This window comes from Phocoena sinus, chromosome 3 (genome assembly GCF_008692025.1).
Source record: "Phocoena sinus isolate mPhoSin1 chromosome 3, mPhoSin1.pri, whole genome shotgun sequence".
NCBI classification, from domain to species: domain Eukaryota; kingdom Metazoa; phylum Chordata; class Mammalia; order Artiodactyla; family Phocoenidae; genus Phocoena; species Phocoena sinus.
Window position 1 is genome coordinate 16,520,962 of NC_045765.1, and position 19,535 is coordinate 16,540,496.

The 19,535-nt window shown below is 42.9% G+C and overlaps 1 protein-coding gene across 3 annotated transcripts in view; it reads left to right on the forward strand.

The window, feature by feature from the left end:
- Positions 1-19,535, forward strand: part of ZNF454 (zinc finger protein 454) — a 51,965-nt gene that overhangs the window by 11,994 nt on the left and 20,436 nt on the right. For 2 of the 3 annotated variants that reach the window (XR_004349127.1, XM_032626153.1), the window contains exons 1-3: positions 15,982-16,636; positions 18,594-18,720; positions 19,128-19,217. Coding sequence is in view for 2 of the 3 variants with exons in the window: in XM_032626153.1 (XP_032482044.1) it covers positions 16,604-16,636; positions 18,594-18,720; positions 19,128-19,217 (250 nt within the window). In the remaining variant the exon portion in view is untranslated. Of the gene's footprint in view, positions 1-31; positions 122-8,986; positions 10,454-15,981; positions 16,637-18,593; positions 18,721-19,127; positions 19,218-19,535 lie in introns of those variants that run through there. The other variant, XM_032626154.1, reaches the window with a different exon arrangement.

The window sequence follows — 19,535 nt, forward strand, 5'->3', positions numbered from 1 at the left end:
AGTCAAATTTAGTGTTTTTCCTCCCGAGCAGGGCATCAGCTTTCTAAACCAAATGTGATATCTCAGCTGGATTGAGAACTGAGCCTGATGACAAAAGAACATCCAGGGTGCATCTCCCCAGGTAAGCATCTGGCTGCAAGAATGTGTTCCATGAGTGTCACCTTGGGGAGAAACCACTACAGAGGTCCCTGGGTCTCTTGAGACCTGTACCATTTGCTGTGTGTTTCTCAAATGCCTCTGCATTGTTGATGTCACTCATCCTGCCGAGGTCTTGCGTATGTCCTTAACTCAGTGGGAGGTAATATCTTATGAGGATTAAATGAGTTACTACGTTTGTGACTCTTTTAAATTGCCTGGAACATACTGAACATTCAGTAAATATCAGCAGTTATTATTTCCTCTTGTGTCATCTTTTACTTTTTTTTTTTTTTTTTTTTGGCCATGCTGCGCAGCTTATGGCATCTTAGTTTCCTGACCAGGTATCCAACCCGGGCCCTTGGCAGTGAGAGCATGGAGTCCTAACCACTGGACCACCAGGGATTTCCCTCATCTGTACTTTCAATCTCTGTCTTTCTATCCCGCTCTACTTTATTCTCTTTATTTTCTTTCGTGAATCTTCTCGGCCATTACCTATATCCATAGCTTCCTTTCCATTATTCATTTAAACATTTGTCAGCTTTTTAAAAGGAGACTAACATTTCTCTTCCTGTGAATTATATAGGTGTTTTATACAGTCTTCATTTAAAAACAAATGACGAGTGAGTTTAGCCCTGTTCTTTTTACTAGTAACCTTACATTTTATGTATTTCCTTTCTCATTCCTAAATTTTTAATCTGAATCTACTACTTATTTAATCCCATTCTCCTCTAAGCATTTAATGCTTCGTAATCTTTGTTATCTGCCTACTAATCCCCCTCACAACTGAAATTTCTTTATTAGATGTTATCGTGACTTTTCTCTGAAAAAATGCATTTTACACCTTTATCTTTTCTACTCATGTGAAAGTGTTGATCACTTCTTTTCATACACTGTTTAAAGAGTTAGGCAGATATTTTTTGGTGTCTGGATAGTGTATGGCTATCTAAGTACAGAGCAATAAAAGAAATCAGTAAAAAAACATTGATAGGAAAAAAATCATCTTGTGACCATCGCTGCTTGTTTCCATTAAGCTTTCTAAAGAACAGGATTCTGGAAGAGCCACTGTGTCAAAGGATATATACATTTTTCTGGCTCTTGCTACATATTGTACAACTTTGGATATTATCTTATGCTTTTCATGCTAATTTTTAGGTATAGAATGATTGCTTAAGGTAGCTTTAATTAACCTTATTACAGATTTCTGTGGATTCAATTACTATTGCTATTTGTATTCTTACATAAATAACAAACAAATGTTTTTTGAGCACTGGGCCCTGTTCCTAACATTGGGTGTAGAGCAATGAGCAAAACAGGCAGAGTTTCCACGTGGAGTTTATAGTCTAGTCGGGGAAACAATAAATTAATCAAGAAAGAAGGCAGGGAAGGAGAAGGGAGAAGAAAGGAAGGAAGAAGGGAGGGACCGACTATTCATAGAGTCAGGTGCTGTGTAGAAAAACAAAGCATCATAAGGGAAGTAATCAGTTAATAGGAGTGCTGTTTTATAGGGGTGATCAGGGAAGGCCTCTTCTTTAAGGTGACTACTGAACAGATACTCAAAGTGATGGTCATGTGGGAGCAGATTCTGGGCACAGGGAGCAGCAGGTGCAAAGACCTTGTGGTAAATTGCATGGCATTGTTTGAAGGGAAAATGTGAGATATGAAGATTTCTTTAAACTTTGTCTTTCAGTCCTGTGAAAAAATTTATTTCTGCTATCATATTTTTTATTTCTATGAGCCTTCTCATCTCTAAGTGCTCCTTCTTTTTTAATAGCAATCTTTTAAAATGCATGTATTAACTTCTCTTGTCTGTATGAGGATATATAAATTATATTTTTGGTAGGGGTTTTTTGTTTTGGTTTTGGTTTTCTTTTGCAGCATTTTGCTCCCTAGATTATTTTAGTGCATTTATTTATGACTTTTTCATTCTTTCACTGTCATGTTGGTGGGTTTTCTAGAAGCATCAAAGGCAAACAAAGCTATTGCTCATACTGGATTTTCCTCTCCCAGTTTTTTACCCACCTTCCAACTTCTCTATTGGGCTGAATCCTAAAGATTTATCACTTGCATATGATTACATTTCACACTGTATTTCTCTTGTCTCTCTGAATATCTATCTAGCCACTAGTATGTAGGCTCACTGAATTGTCATGATTGAGCTTACTTTTATTTATATCCCCTGCCTAGCATGTTGTCTGCGAGAGTAGGTATTTAATATCTTTGTTGAGTGAATACTAGATGACATCAAGTAGAATTTTTAGTAATCAGGTAAAACTATAGCTTTGAAAATTATATTTATTACACTCATATCAATGAATATTTTAATTATCAGGAAGAGCAAATAAGAAGGGCAAAGCAGCAAGGATGGAATCTTGAGGAATAACATTTGACTGGGGGCCAAAGATGCTCTAGCAAAAGTGACAGAAAAAGTGGTCAGAGGGAGAGGAGAGAGTTATGGAGAGCTGGGCCAAGGGAAGAGAGAAAAACAGAGAAGAGTGCAACAGTGCCAAGTAAGAAATGAGAAACGCTATTGGTCTTAGTGTAGAGGAAGTGGCCTGTAACCCAGGGAGGCACTCTGGTGCTGCAGGACATGTGCCTGGGGAGAAGAGTGAAGAAGTAAACGAGGACTTCTATGGGGAATTCCCTGGCGGTCTAGTGGTTAGGACTCTGCACTCTCACTGCCAAGAGCCTAGGTTCAATCCCTGGTCACGGAACTAAGATCCCACAAGCCGTGTGACAAGTCCCACCACCACCACCCCGCCCCCCACTTCCCCAAAAAAGAGAGACTTTTAAGTACAGACTATCCTTTCAACAAAGTTAACTTTGAAGGAAAAGGAAGAAAGGGCAGGACCTGAAAGAAGTCAGATGTAGAATGCCTCCGATTTGTCTTTTACTGAGATAGAGACTTGAATGTATTTACAAGAGCAGAGAGGTACCTGTTGGAGAGAAGGAAATAAAGACACAGAAAAGTGGAGGAAGAGAACGGAGCTCAGAAAACATGATGATATGCAAATTCCAGATCTTGTTCTTTCTAGATTTTCTTTGATGTTACTGCCAGTTAGTCTCATTATGCTGTCCAAAACCAAGCGGGGAAAGCGGCAACCAAGTGCTGTGCTCAGCTCTTCCCCAGGTATCATCTGATTTACCTCCCTGTGTGAGTAAATGTATATGTGTGTACACATGCACACACAAAGGGAGAGAATTTATGTGCTCTTACCGAGTCCCCATGTACCTTCATGCCACCTTCATAATGAGCCTCATTAATGGTTAGTACAGGCACATATCTTTGCTTCCAGTAGGAAAACTAATCTAAAAGACTGTAATCAATGTAGGTGAATCCAAAAAGCTTGTTCATCCTTGCACAGGCTCTCAGCACTGGTGGTTCCTTCTGCCTGGGATGCTCTCCCTTTGATAGTCCTGTGACACCCTCCTTGGCCCCTAAAGTCTTGTCTTCAATGTCACCTTGTCAGTGAGGCCTTTCCTGAAGATTGTATCTAAAATTACAAACTTTTCCCCTTACCCATCATATTCCCTATTTCCATTTTATTGCTTTTATTTTTTCCATAAGGTATACCACTTAAATACTAAGTGTTTTACTTATTTATTATGTTGATTACCCTTCTTCCTCTCACTAAAATATAAGTTCCGGGCTTCCCTGGTGGCGCAGTGGTTGAGAGTCCGCCTGCCGATGCAGGGGACGCGGGTTCGTGCCCCGGTCCGGGAAGATCCCACGTGCCGCGGAGCGGCTGGGCCCGTGAGCCATGGCCGCTGAGCCTGCGCGTCTGGAGCCTGTGCTCCGCAACGGGAGAGGCCACAACAGTGAGAGGCCCACGTACCGCAAAAAAAAAAAAAAAAATATAAGTTCCTCCAGGGCACTTTTGTTCATTGCTGTATCCCTAGCACCTTGAACAGTGCCTCACTCAATAAATAGTTATTGAATGAATGATTTATCATGTTCAGAAGATCGATCTGGCTGCTTTGTGGAGAATGCACTCTAGGGTAGTAAGAGTGTTACGTAGGAAGTCCAGTCAGGTGAGTACTGAAATAGTCTGGTTGAATGGAAGGAGTAACTTAACTGTTAGGCTGGAAGAAATATAAAAGGAGAAAAGAAAGAAATCAGCTTGCTCTAGGAAGAGCAGGGCCTGCTGCCCAAGTCTCTCACCCAGGCCCCCAACCCCTGGTCAAATACTCTGCAGGCTCTTGGCCTCTACTATGGCCAGTCCCAGCCATAAATACTGAAAGAGCTGTGCTTTCCCATACCCCTTGGTCCTGGGGACTCTTACGTCCTGATGAGTACCAAAGTTAATATAAATCCTAAAGTTAACTAGGCATTCTAAGACTATAAGGGAGTATGGGCCATCACTTGAAAGAACTGCTTAGGAATAAAGGAACGGAAGAGAGAGCTGTATATTGTTTGACATAAAATAATAATGATAACCTCTAACAATCATTGACCTCTTATTGTGGCCAAGCATAAAGCTGTGCATGTTACAGGTCCTTATTTAATGAGAGCAAAATGGTAAGGATTGGAAATGTCGTCCAATCCTGAAAGAGCTATGGTTTTGATATTTAGTGCTCAGTTCCAGGCTTCAATACTTCACTAATATGAGTAAAGCCACCTTAACAATTTTATGTTTTCCACAGAGACAGTTATGTAATCTGGGAAAAATGAAATTTCCTCCCCTCTCATTTGTCTAAAAGTGGTCACACTTTTGGAACAATATTAAATAGTTGCAGTAATAGTAAGCATCCTTTCCTTGATTCTGTTTTTTAGTGTGAATTCTTCTAGTGTTTTCTTTTTATGCTTGGTACAATGCTAATATTTTTGTTTTTGAATCAGGATTGGATGTTGGATATTATCAAACACTTTGAAGCATCCATCAGGTTGATCATATGCCCTTTTTTCCATGACCTATTAATATATTACTAGATTCCTAATAGTGAGCAGTCTGGAATTCCTGGATAAATCCTTTGTTCAAACATATAAACATTTAAGTAACATTTCAGGAATGCTTTAGGAGTATTGCAATTTCTGAATCTTTCATATTTAAGAACATGTATTGTTTTTTCCTATGCATGTATAGAGTACTGGCTATGTGGAATTCTTGAGTCACATCAGTTTTTCCTCAATCCTTTGTAGACATGACTCCACTGTCCTTCGCCATCCCATGTTCTTGGAGAGATCACTTAGGCCAGTTTTAAAAAAATTTGTAGGGCAGTCTATTTTTTTTCTTTTTCTTAACAAATCTTCAGAGGTAACTTTTTAAGTTAGGTCTCTAAATTCCATGAAGATACACTGAACCCTTACTATTAAGTTTTCTGCAGTATATGTTTCAACTTAAAATGATCAATATTTTCCAAAATAGAAAATATTTTGTTGTTCTTCTCATTTGTTTTTTGAAATGTTATATATACAGAAGAATGTGTAAAATATGGGTACTACTTAGCAAAAACCTGCCTAATCTTCTAAGCCCTTTATAAATATCAACTAATTATTGTTCACATATCAACACTAGATAGGTACCATTTAACAGATGAGGAAACTGGAGCACAGGACAGGTTAAGTAATCTGCCCAAGGTCGCACAGCTAACAGTGATGGAGCCAGGTGGTCTGGCTCCAAAGTTGTTGTCTTAACCGTACTGCTTTTTTTATAGTTCATGATGATAAAAATGAATGAATAATAACAAAAGAAAACACCCAGGCACCAGAGCCCAGATTCAGATTCAGAAACGGAACACTGCTAGTACCCTAGTAGCTTTATATGCACCTCCTCATTCCCATCCTCTTCCTCTACCCAAGACATAACCACTGTTCTCACTTCTGTGATAAATCCCTTCCCTTGCTTTTCTTTATAGTATTGCTATCCACAGATGAACAATATATTTATAGTCTGTTTTTAAACTTTATCTAAATGGACTCTTACTGTATTTATTTTTCTGTGACTTTGCTTAAATTATTCATTTATATTGATATGTGTGGCTTTAGTTTATTAATGTTTACTGTCTTAAGCAGTTCAGGCTGCTATAACATAATACCATAGACCAGGTGACTGAATTTATCAGACATTTATTTCTCATAGTTCCCGACGCTGGAAGTCTGAGATCAGGGTGCTAGCATGGATGGGTTTTTGGTGAGGGCCCTCCTCCTGGTTCACAGAATAGAGCAAGTTCCCTCATGTGTGCCACTTCTTATCAGGGCACTAATTTTATCAGGGCTTTACCCTCATGACCCAAAGACTCCCACTTCTTAATATTGTCTCACTGGGGATTAGGCTTCAACATATGAATTTTGGGGAGAGGCAGACGTGAAATCCGTAACATTCACTGTTTTCATTTCTCTTGTATAAGTATTTGACAATTTAGTTATCCTTTCTCTTGTTGGTAGACATTTGGGTTGTTTCCAGTTTTTTGCTACTGTACACAATGCTACTTTAAAAATTATGAATCATGGTGAAACTTTACAATATAGATTTACCTAAGTGTATGTACCTACTAGTGGATTTGCTAAATCTTATAGTCTGTGTGCCTGTTCTACATTCTAGGTAGTGCTAAACTGTTTTTCAAATACTTGAACAAAATTACACTCCTACCAGCAGTATGTGAAGTTCCCCATACTGCACATCTTTCTAAATTCTGAGGCTGTCAGTTTGAATTTTTGAATTTTGTTTCTCAGGTGGATGTGGTAATAGTATCTCACTGAGGCTTTACTCAACCTTCTCCTGGTTACTGTTGGATTGGCATCTTTGCTTATGTTTACTCACTATTCAGGTTTCCTTTTCTTTTTCTTTTTTTAAAATACATTTATTTATTTTTATTTTTGGCTGCATTGGGCCTTCATTGCTGTGCATGGGCTTTCTCTAGTTGCGGCGAGCAGGGGCTCCTCTTCGTTGCGGTGCGTGGGCTTCTCATTGTGGTGGCTTCTCGTTTCACAGCACAGGCTCTAGGCGCGCAGGCTTCAATAGTTGTGGCATGTGGGCTCAGTAGTTGTGGCTCACAGGCTCTAGAGTGCAGGCTCAGTAGTTGGGGTGCACGGGCTTAGTTGCTCCACAGCATGTGGGATCTTCCCAGACCAGGGCTTAAACCCATGTGCCCTGTGTTGGCAGGCGGATTCTTAACCACTGCACCACCAGGGAAGTCCCCAGGTTTCCTTTTCTTAAGTGTCTATTCAAGTCTTCTGTCCATTTCTCTAGTGGGCTTAGTGTTAAACAGATATTGTTTTCCAAGTCTAAGTTCTAGAGCTCTTTTTGGGTCATGTGTTGCAAATCCCTTCTCCCAGTATGTAACTTTTTATTTTTTTTACATCTTTTTTTTTTCACATCTTTTGATGACTGGAAGCATTTATTCTTCCAATGTTTATTCTCCCATTTGGCTTTAATGCTTTCCCCCCAACCCCTTGTTCTCCTGCTTTTATTATTTTAAAATTTTCTTGAACCTCTACCTAGTTTCCAAATTTGATATTTTCTGTGTGTCATTCATCTTTGAATAGTTTTGTCTGTCTGGACATTGTATTTGTCTAACAGTGTGTCTAATAGATGTCCCATGTCCTTTATGTTGTTTACTGGGTAGCACTTGGAATGATCTCAAAGAACTTCAGTTGGATAGCTGGATATGATAGAGTGAAGTGGGGCAGGAGGCAGCCTCCAGTTCATGTGTTGCCTGTTGGTATTTCATGCTTGACTGGATAGGTCCTCTCTGAGGTTACTTGGTGGTGTGTGTGTTTTACAGGTGGAGCCTGCTTGGCTTTCCACTTTTTCTGTTTTATGTAACCAGGTCAGATTGGAAGGAGGAAGTCCAGTTCATGTGTATCTTTTGCTTCATAGTAAACCTCCTGCCCACAGACCTTTGGTCTGTTGGTTCAGTGTTGATAATTTTGATCAAGCCGACAAGGTGATTCTTGGATTGTAGTCCCTGTCCTCTGCCCCTCTGCCTCCAGGATGTTTTGTCTGGGATAAGAAATGGGATCTGAGAAAATAAAGTCTGAGTGGCTACAAGGCCTTTCCTCCAGCCCCATCTCAAGCAGTTCAACAGATTCTCCCCTACCTGCCTCTGCCACCAGTTCTTATCTGTAAGGAATGGATATTTAGGAAAGGGTAGGGCCCTTTAGGACTCTCTTACCTAAAGAGAGTGAGAAAATCACATGCTCCTTGTGGAGCAGAGGAGCTTTTAGATTTTGCCATCCTCCCTTGAGAGTTTAAGTTTCAAGTATGTTCTAGTATTTTATGTTCCAGACAAGTATGTTCCCTAAGCATAGTTTATATACATTAATTTACTTAATCCTTATCAGATTATTTTATCCTCATTTTATATCTCTGAAAACTCAGACTCAGAGAAACAACTACTTAAGATGATAAGTGATTAACAGCCAGTGTTTAAACCCACGTTTGTCTGACTCTAGGGTAAACAATCTTTTCACTGTGTCACACTGTGATGTTTTATGAAGATTTAGTATCAGAATTATAGGCAGCCTTCGGGAGGGAAGAAACTGCTGGTAGGAGTACCAGATAAATGTTCCAGGGCTTTGTGATCTGCCTCTCCCAATCCCAGCTCATCTGTATATCTTCCCTTAGTTCCATCTTCATTATTTAGTTTTGTCCAGTGGTCAGTGATTTCAGTATCTATCCCTCCTGCATAGGCTCACTCTTTCCTCTGCTTACCCTGCTTCTAGTTTCCCTGTTATTTATGGACGGCTCACTGTTTTTCCCTCCCTTCTAATTCTCTTCCTAATTATAGGGACATCTTTGAAAGCTCTCAGATGTGCCCTATAGTTATTCTCAGTTTCATTCTCTTCTTCCTGCCTTATACAGTTTTCAGCACAGAAACCAATGTGTATTTGAATTTTTATTTTTTTCAGACTGGGAGATAAGACTTGAAACCAAAGAGTCAACTACAAAGCCCTAATTACTGAAGATTTATCTTATGGGGTAATAATGGAAAGAGAAGGTCTCTGGCATTCTTCTTTAGGGGAAACCTGGGAACCTGATAATTGGTTAGAGGGGCAACAGAAAAACCAGGATAGACATCTGGGCCAAGTGCACATTACCCATAAGGAAACCCTCACTGTGAGAAGGACATGTGGAGGTAATGAATTTGAAAGATGTTTCAGTCAGGGTTCAATCATTGATACACAACAAACTATTCCTGTGGGGAAAAGTCCTCACAGTTGGAATTCACATGGAAAAGACACTAAACAAAATGCTGAATTAATTAAAACTCAAAGAATGTTTGCAGGAAAGAAAATCTATGGATGTAATGAGTGTGGGAAAACCTTCAGCCAGAGTTCATCCCTCCTTAAGCACCAGAGGACTCATACAGGGGAGAAACCCTATAACTGTAATGTATGTGGGAAGCACTTCATTGAACGCTCCTCGCTTACCATACATCAAAGAATTCATACTGGAGAGAAACCTTACAAATGTAACGAATGTGGGAAAACCTTCAGTCAGAGCATGAATCTTACTGTTCATCAAAGAACTCATACTGGAGAGAAACCATATCAATGTAAAGAGTGTGGAAAAGCTTTCCGCAAGAATTCATCCCTTATTCAGCATGAAAGGATTCATACTGGAGAGAAACCCTACAAATGTAATGAATGTGGTAAAGCTTTTACCCAAAGTATGAATCTCACAGTGCATCAAAGAACTCATACAGGAGAAAAACCCTATGAATGTAATGAATGTGGAAAAGCCTTCAGTCAAAGTATGCATCTTACTGTACATCAGAGAAGCCATACTGGAGAAAAGCCCTATGAGTGTAGTGAATGTGGAAAAGCCTTTAGTAAGAGTTCAGCTCTTACCCTGCATCAGCGAAATCATACTGGAGAAAAACCCTACAAATGTAACAAATGTGGGAAGTCCTTTAGCCAAAGTACATACCTTATAGAGCATCAGAGACTTCATTCTGGAGTAAAACCTTTTGAATGTAATCAGTGTGGGAAAGCTTTCAGTAAGAATTCATCTCTTACTCAGCATCGGAGAATTCATACTGGAGAGAAACCTTATGAGTGTATGATATGTGGGAAACATTTCACTGGGCGATCATCCCTTACTGTACATCAGGTTACTCATACTGGAGAGAAGCCTTATGAATGCAGTGAATGTGGAAAGGCCTTCAGCCAGAGCGCATACCTTATTGAGCATCAAAGAATTCATACTGGTGAGAAGCCCTATGAATGCAATCAGTGTGGAAAAGCCTTCATTAAGAATTCATCCCTTATAGTGCATCAGAGAACTCATACAGGAGAGAAACCCTATCAGTGTAATGAATGTGGAAAAGCCTTCAGTCGGAGTACAAATCTTACACGGCATCAGAGAACTCATACATGAGGGAAGCTTCCATGGGATCCTTCACCGTGGTGAACCCTTCAGTGATAATCAGATCAGTCATGTGATGTAGAAACCTAATAAATGTAACGATTGTAGTAATCTTTTAGTTGAAGTATAATATACCATATCAGAAATACAGACCACTGCAGAGAAACCATATAAAAGTGGAGAAATCTTGATTCAGAAAGTAAAACTTTATACCAGGTTTAAGTAGCTAATGTTCTAAGCAATGAGGATTCATGCTGAAGATAAGTTCTATTGTATTATACTGCAGATTCTCCTTTGGACATCAGAGACTTCACACTGGAGAGGAAATGTGAGAGTGCTTAACTGGATAGCCCAAAGACCTGGTATGTAGTCCTGATCTGCCACTAACTTGGACAAGTCACCTACTTTCACCAGGTCCCAGTGTCCTTATTTGGTAAATGAGGGATTTTAGATTTAGAAGGCTCCAAGATCCCTATAAGATCTAAAATGATACAAACATAAATATGCTTGATTTTTCACCATGTTATATATGTTATCTAGATGTTCCTATTCCATAATCTGGTTTCCCTGAATGTTTTGAGTCAAAACTCTCTACCTCTACCAACTTCTATTATCCCTCCATGTCCTTCCCCCTCTCCCTGTTATTTTCTCCTCTGAAATATTGGCTGCTTGCTACCAGATGATAGAATAATTGTGCAAATCTTAATGCAATAGCATGCTGTTTTAAGTTCTTAATTAACAGTCATTAAACTATTGTTAAATAAGCTAATTACTTAGAAAACAATATAACAAATATAGTCTTTGAGTACATAGGATTCAAATACATCTTTGTGTTGTACTCTAACTATCAGAGTGGAAAGCAGAAGAGGCTGAACACTAACAGACATGAAAATTTGACATATTAACAAAATCTTTGCTACTCACAACATATTCAAAACAATCATAGAGAAAGATTTTATAGATCTATAGTTATGAGAATAGTTAAGGCAATTTATTTTATACACATTTAATAAGTGCTAAATAGGTGCTAAATATGATTAGGAAATCAAACTGCATAAGATTGTTTTGTTTTCTAAGGGCTGAACCGAGAAACTGGCAGTGGGATGGGAGAGGAAGGGAAGAATTCAAGCAATAATAAGGCAGAATCTAGGTAATGTAATCAATTAAATGTGAGCACTTGAATTTATTTGGGTGGATGGGTGCCATAATTAAGAACACAAAATGTTGACTGACTTTGTGGGGCAATGGTGAGTTTGGTCTGGGGGTATTTTATGAGTCTGTGGGTATCCAAGTGAAGATTCCTGATAGGCAGTAGAATAAGTAGAAGGGGCAGTGATAAAGGGTTTTTTGGGAGTACTGTCTTTGAAGGAAGTGGAAGGCATCATCAGTAGAAGCTGAGGGGAAACAACAGGCAAAAGAAAAATGAAAAACAAAGAAAAATCAGGAGAAGGTGGTGGCATAGAAAAAAGAATTTTAGCATAGGGATAGGAACATTTCATATTTTCAAATGCCACAGAGGATTAAAGTAAGATAAAAATAGAAAATGGCCTTTGGTTTTGGTTATTGATAACCTCTGTAAATTTTAGTGGGTTGAAGAGTGACTTAAAGGTTGAAAAGGACTTAGTAGTTTGAGAAAGGAGAGATTTAGGAAGATAACTAGAGAGAGATTGTGGTTGAGAGAGGGTGTATATATCAGAAGAGCTTTTGGCTACAAATAATAGAAAGCCCAGATAACAATGGCTTACAAGCAAATAGGGATTTGTTTTTCTCCCATAACAAATCTGGAGGTGGTTGGCATTGGTTCAGACAAAATAGTTCAATGCCTTGAGTTTCATAACTTTTTCATCATGTCACATGATGGCTCCTATAGCTTCAGGTAAAATATCTGCATTCAGAGCAGGAAGAAAGGGGGTGTGTAGCACCAGCAACATCTGTGCCTTTTATCAGAAAAGGTTTTCCCAGAAGCCCCTCAGCAGACTTCTGCCTAAACCTCACTGACCACAGCTGTGTTGCATGGAGGCTAGGAGCAAAGGAGGCTGAAAAAAATAAGTACTTAGCTCTTTCAGCCTCTATAGAGGAGGTAGGCAAGGAAAAGGGGGGATTGAGAAAGGTGGTGATTTAGCCAATGAATAATCTGCCAAGAGCATTTGTATGATTTAAGGTAGAAGAACTGAGCATGTTTATCACTGCATGGGAGAGTCTGAAGGTGCAGAAAGGAGGGGATGTGCAGCTCAAAGTGGGGAAATAAGATTTGGGGCACAGGTGGAGGCTGCAGGGATCTTTTTTCAACAGGAGGAAGGAAACTTTCCACTGGGAGAGGTGGGAATCAAGAAACGATGGGTACAGAAGATATCTGTGGGTGGCAATGGAGGAGGTTCCCCATGGACTCTGAGTGTTTGGAATTTGAGCAGTTTGGTCTCTTTGGGCTACAGGACCTCTATGGAATTAGAAAAGGCAAGGACTAAGGAGGAATGAAACACTGAATTAATTGTAACCTCAGAAACTTAAGATTTTAAATAATGTCTCTCCCTTGCATCCAGCTTCTTCCTTTCTCTTCATGTATCTTCTTGTTCCCCACCTGATCTCAAGACAGAAATGGAGGGGAAGAAGGAGGCAGAGAGATGGGTAGAAAACAGATGGAAGATTATAAAGACAGTAGCAAAATTAAAGGCTCAAAAGAAGGCAGAAGACAAGGGGGATAGGAAGAATAAAATGTATTGAAGCCTAAGATGGATGCAGTAACCCCAAACTGGTAAAATATTAACACTTGGAGCAGCAGGAGAAATGGGTCAGACAAATGGGTCAGTAGAAGGTTTCACTACTTTTTCAGGAGTTTTGGAAGCTTCGGGCCCCTGTATGTCAGTGCTCAGCCATTCTGGGCAACAAGTCAGGAGGAAACTTCTGCACCTTTCCTCTATCGGCAGGAGCAGGACTCCTGGTCCCACTTACTAGACATGAGACCTTGGGCAAGGCACTTAATATATCGCTGTCTCAGTTTTCTTATTTGTTAACAGTGCAAACCTCATAGCTTTGGATTACATGCAATACTAACGTAAAGTGCTTATGAAAGTGCCCAACACATATTTAGTGCTCAATAAATATTTTATTATTATCCTTATATATCTGAAAACAGAACAATATCCAAACTCCTTAGCATGGCATCCACAACCCTTAATTATCTTAGGCTCTCAAAGCAAATGCCTTGTAGGAAGGTGATATAATTGTAGGAGGCTCTCTCTTCCCCCCACCCCACCCCCACTGGTGTAACAGCCTCCTAACTGGTTTCCCTGTATTTCTTCTAGCCGCACCACAGCCTGTTCGCCCCACAGCGGACCGGTTATTCTGTCAAAATGTGTTCAGCCAAGCCACTCTTTTGCTCAAACCCCTTCAATGGTTTTCTGTCACACAGAGAATACATGCAAACTTTTTACGATGTCCTTCAAGCCCTCTACTTACCCTTCCAACCTCCTCTCCCACTCTCCCTTGTTCACTATGCCCTCTCCTGTCACACTGGCCTTGCTAAACCACAGGCTCACCAAGCACACTTCTATCTCTGGTCAGCATCTGTTCTCTTCCCAGATATGCACATGGTTTCCTTCCTCACTACATTCAAATCTCTGCTCAAATGTTACCTCCTCAAAGAGAACTTCTCAAAACGCTGCTGAAAATAATTCCCACCTCCCCACCCCCGTCACACTCTAAACCGTAACACAGCCTCAATGTGTCATCACTACCTCATCAATATTTTCTGTTTATTGTGTACCCCCTCTAGTAGAATTCCACCTGCATAAGTTCAGGGTTTCACTATTTCTCCAGCCCCTAGAACAATGCCTGACACATAAATGCTCCAAAAGTGTCTATAGAATGAAATCTTCAGTAAAAGCCAAAACAGAATGCCACAATGTTACGTAAGTAAAGTCACTGACACTGCTCACTAAGAGGTCCATTCTTGGCTTTTTTTCCGCCACCGACAAAGTTAAAACTCTCTCATCTTTCCTTCCCGAGCTCCGTGAAAATTCAAAGGCAACTAAGTATCTCCAGTCGGATCTTTCTATATTTTACCTCATCCTTGCCCGCCTCCGCAAAATACTGTCCACAAAAATAAATACCACCCAGTTGTACAAGACAGACTCCTTGGCATCCAGCTCCTTCCTCCTGATAAGTCGTGGAGAACCAAGTTTATTCCACCTGTCGACGTTTCTCGCGCCGTGCCCTTGGTCCCGTGGCCACCACTCTGGTCCTGGCCACCACTCTGGTCCCAGCCACCTCCTGAACTGCCGCAGCAGCCTCCTCACTGGTCCGCAGGCCTTCTGCCCGCACCTCCGTCCTCCCGGTCCCCGGGCCCCACTCATCGCCCGAACCACGCCCCACCACGAACGCCAAGCCACACTGTTAGGTTTTTTTGCATCCCCGTGGCCGAGGCATAGTCCCGCTGCCTTCTCAAGTCATCTCCGCGCGGTCCTCCCTCAGGAACGCTCCTTTTCGACTTGTCGCCTCTTTCTGAGTCCTTGGGGGCCGTCCTGGATCAGCTCTACTCACCGGATCAGGTTCCACTTCCTCGGACTGACCTTCCTCATCCCTTTGTTAACTTTTCGTTGGTCTCTGCCTTCCCTAGTCCGACCCAAACGGAACCAAATCCTCACGTGCGGGTTAGCGCGCGGGTGGTTACCTGCCTAGGGAACCGTGACGCCTCCGCCGAGGTCCCTGGGAAATGTAGTTTCTGCAAGGAAACCCCCTTGGCCTGGGTGAGGTGGCGGGTGGGGGTGTTGAGCGGCGGGGCCCTAATCTGCTCAGGCGCGAAGTATCAGTTTCTCCGCCCGGCGCTGGTGCGGGCGCTTGCCGCCGATTCGCCCTCTGGGAAGTGGAGTCTGCGAAGCAGAAGCGCTGCAGCTCTCTGACTTGAGGGAATCCGGCTCGGCGGGTCTCCCGGCAACGCGCAAGCGCAGTTCGGATCCGGACTGCAGACTCCACTTCATTGTGTTCTGCCTGCGATGTGGCGGTGGCGGTCTCTCGCCGCGGGCAGAGGCTCCTCGAAGGGCAACCCAGTGGTGACTAGACACGGTGGCCGAAGCCGCATCGGGAGAGCGGGAGCAGCCTTGGGGTGGTGGAGCCCGGTGGGAAGGGCGGATGAAAACCGAGTAGGTCTGGGTCGTGGTCCGTTCTGAAGGACGGTAATCTGATGCCCCAAACTTCCCGGGACGTATGGCTAAGGTTTGATTCCAAAGACAAAAAGGCCAGGTGTGAGCTCTCGGGTTTAGGGTCCGAATCTGTGGGTGCATGTGGAAAAGGATGCGGTCAGGGCCTCTGGCGTGTGTTTTGGAAACGACTCCGGGAAACCCATTTACGCTCTGTGGTAGATGCTCCCGGTGTGGTCCACAGTATCCGGAACTCGCTGAGGCCGGGTCAGCAGCTGCGCAGCCCCTGCAGCAGCTTCCCAGGGGACCTGGCAGAGGGCGGGAGGGTGGGTTGTACGATTAGCATTCGTGGCGCCCAACGCCCACTCCCACCCCCACCCCGCACAAATACACAGCTTCTCTCCTACCTTTGACTCCAGGTCTCCCAAACTGGGCGCCAGAGAAGGAGAGGCTTGAGGCCAGAGAACGGCATGGCCTTGAGAGACGTCTCGACAATGAAAATCCAGCCTTCTTAGCTTCTTTTCTAGGAGAAAGAAGACGACCCTCCTTCTCTACTTCTTTCACTCCCCGCCCCAGGATTAGGCAGCCGTCCAGGCAGGAGACACACTTTTCTTGAGATCTCTCAGCATAATTTAAGGGTAAAAGGCTGGAGAGTGTGTAGAAAGTGTGAAAATGGGCTGGAGGATGCTTTCTTCAAGAAAAGTCAAAGTATTTAAATACAGAAGGGAAGATATGGAGGATCTGACTCAAATTGCTAGGGGGAAAATTGGTGGGAGGTGCTGGGAGTAGCTGCAAGGTGAGCTATTCCCTTTACAGGGGAGACCATCAGAAAGACCCTCCAGGAGGAGAGAGGATTGGGAGCAAATAGGGACTAAGAATTCACTACCTGGAGTATTGGAGGATTCCCAGGGTGTGAATGCTCAAAGACCCACTCTGGACTGCTGTGTGGTATCTTTTGACCCAGTCCTCTCCTCATAAACAGTAGAAGGTGTTACCAGCCTGAGGCTCATCAGAGAAGAAGGAATGGCAGTCAGGTGCCTGCCAACCGTGGTCCAGGTGAGTGAGGGATTGCTGTGGGCTTCCCCCTCTAAATTGCCTTAGGAGATTTGAATGTAGTAGTTGAGGAGGGTGGGCCTGTTTCTTTCCCCTGATCAGGAGCTTTTCTCCCAGTCCAGTCTCACTCAGGAGCCTGACCCGCTCCTGCCCGCCCACCCCCCCCCCCCATCTTGGGCACATCCTGGTGGGTGTCAGAGCTCAGGAACTTGCTAAAGCTCACCTAAGTGACACAACTGGAAGTGAAACCCAGGTTGGTCCAAAGTGGAAACCTGCGCTCTTTCCACTAGCAAGTAAAATAAGGGTCTAAAGTGGTAAAGGCAGTACCTAACATAGGAGTGATAGAAGAGAGAAATTAGAATGCTTTCTTAGAAAGGTGGGATTTACTGGGCTTTTAAAAAAAATTATATTTGGCTTTTTACTTCAGAGGAATATTGGGTACAAATGAAATCATTCAAGTGGTATGTTTTCAATTTCAATAAATTACTGAAAAGCTTTGAGCAGTGCCAACTTCATTAGAATAAGGGTATGGACTCCACTTTGAAGGAGACAACATTCATTTGAATGTACAAATTCTGATGAATTTGGTAAATTTGTTCTAATTCATTCATACTTAAACCTGTCCAGGGCAGGAATCTGTGGCAGAAATCACTGGAAGGGCTGAGCAGCCGATTGAAAGTGCCATGTCAACCCAGTCCCAGCTCACTGGTTGCTCACCCTTCTCCTTGGTTTCTAGCTTGTCCTTTAGAACCCATCTCAGGCACCACTTTTGTTTTGAAACCTGTCTTCACGGTGCCAGTCCACTGTGATATTTCTCTTCCGTAGCCTTTTCCTCAAATTCATTGTTGGTGTCACACAACTATCTTGTGTTTACAGGCTGCCATAATTTTGGTTGCCATTCAGCAGACCTGTATTAGGGATGTAAAATGTGCCAGGTATTAGATCTATGCCCATGATAGAAAGGTGAACAATGTTCCCTGACAGATTGGTTCATGGGTTCAGTCCAACAAATGTTCCTTGGTTCAGCCTACTTTGTGCAAGGCTCTGGGTGCAGGTAACAGAAACCTAACTCAGACTACCTTAAGCAAAAGCAGGTCTTCATTGGAAGGATACTGGGGTATTGCCCAAAATCCAAAGGCCAAAATGCACCTGTACTTCAGCTAGGCAAGTGGGGTCTAGAATAATCTAAAAGTCCTTTCTCTTGGACCCTTGCCTTTCTTCTCTGGGCTTCTACTTAACTCTTCCTTCTCAGTTCACACCAGCTCTCTTGGCCTCTCAGCCAAGTGTTTCCACAGAAGGTACTAGCTGTGATCAGAGGGAACAAGGTCACATTGTCCAGAAGGACTGTTTCCATGGGAACTGTGTATGTGTGTTGGGTTCAGCTGAAGAAAAGCAGGAGTTGCTGAGTAACACATTTGTAACAGGTGCTGGGTATATGGGCCATGTTCTAGAAGACATGATGGGAAGACAAGGGAGATGTGGAAATGGTCCATAGCTTCTTGGAGTTAAGAGTCTAGTGGGGGAAACCAAAAGTAAACCAAAACTCAGTAAAGTGGGACAGTGCTTGGATGGCCCTGCACAGGTGATATGGGAGCAGTTGAGGAGGGGTGCTGAAGAGGTAATGCTGAAGCCAAGACCTGGGTAGGATTGGTCATAGGGGTGGGGGTACAGGCAGGGCTGTGCAGATTGATGGAGATGGGAGAAAATGTTTTGGGCAAGATGAACAGCCAGTGTGAAGTCCCAGTGCTGAGGAGGCCTGTCCTCTCCACAAGGTATTTTTCTTCAGGGGAACGAAGTCTGATAAAAGCTTGACTACTAGGAGACCCTGAGGAAGTGCTTCCCTTGTCACAGAACACCATCCCCCTTCTGTGCTAACAGCCCTGCAGACGGTCACAGCATTTCCCAGAGAGTCATGTGAGGGAGTAGCCACCAGTCAACGGGGATGGGTTTGCCCTTACAGGAATCAGTGACCTTCAAGGATGTGGCCGTGCTTTTCACCCAGGATGAATGGGTGCAGCTGAGCCCTGCTCAAAGAGCCCTGTACAGGGATGTAATGCTGGAGAACTACAGCAACCTGGTGTCCCTGGGTAAGTGGGAGCCTCTGAAGTCTCATCTTCATATTTGGAGATTTCTTTGGGACCCGTAAACTGGTTCCATACAGAAGTTGGGGTTGGGAGTGAGCTGTTCTGAGGATGTTATCTCAGTGCCTATCCTTTGTGTCCTGGGCACAGGGCTCTTTGGAGTCTAAGTGCAGATGTCTCAAAGGTGACTAAAGGTCGAATCCTCCCTCCCTTCCAGCAGAGAGAAAGATGGGAACAGATTCTCTGTGTCAGGCCCAAACCATCTTTTCCTCCTTCTGGGAACTGTTGTCTACCCTGGGCCCCTATCAGGTCACCTTTTCCAGGAAGTTCTATGGCCCATACCTCATCCTTGCAATGATTTTATCTCTGGTATGAACAGATATGGCCCATTTTTTTTTTCCCCTCAAAAACAGGACTCTTAGGATCCAAGCCAGATATGTTTTCCCAGCTGGGAAAGGGGGAAGAATGGATGCTGGAGGACTCCTTGGGAGGCTTCTGTCTTGGTAAGCATGCTGCATGTGGGAGGCATCGGGAGGAACACAGCACGTGCGCCAGGCCTGTGGACTGAGAAACGAGCATCTTTTCCCTTCATGTTCACCTCAATACCTTGTTGCCATATTTGTCCCCACGTGCATGTGGCACTCCTTTCTTGTGGCAGTTTGTGCCTCCCTGGCTCCTCCTCCCCATGATTTTTCTTCTCTCTCTATTTGGCATAGATGGACAGCTCCCCACTGTGCTTGTGTGTCCTGTTGTTGCCTTCAGCATCTGACCGTGCAGTCTCTGCTCACACTTCTCCAGTGAGGAGGAACAGCATAGGTTAC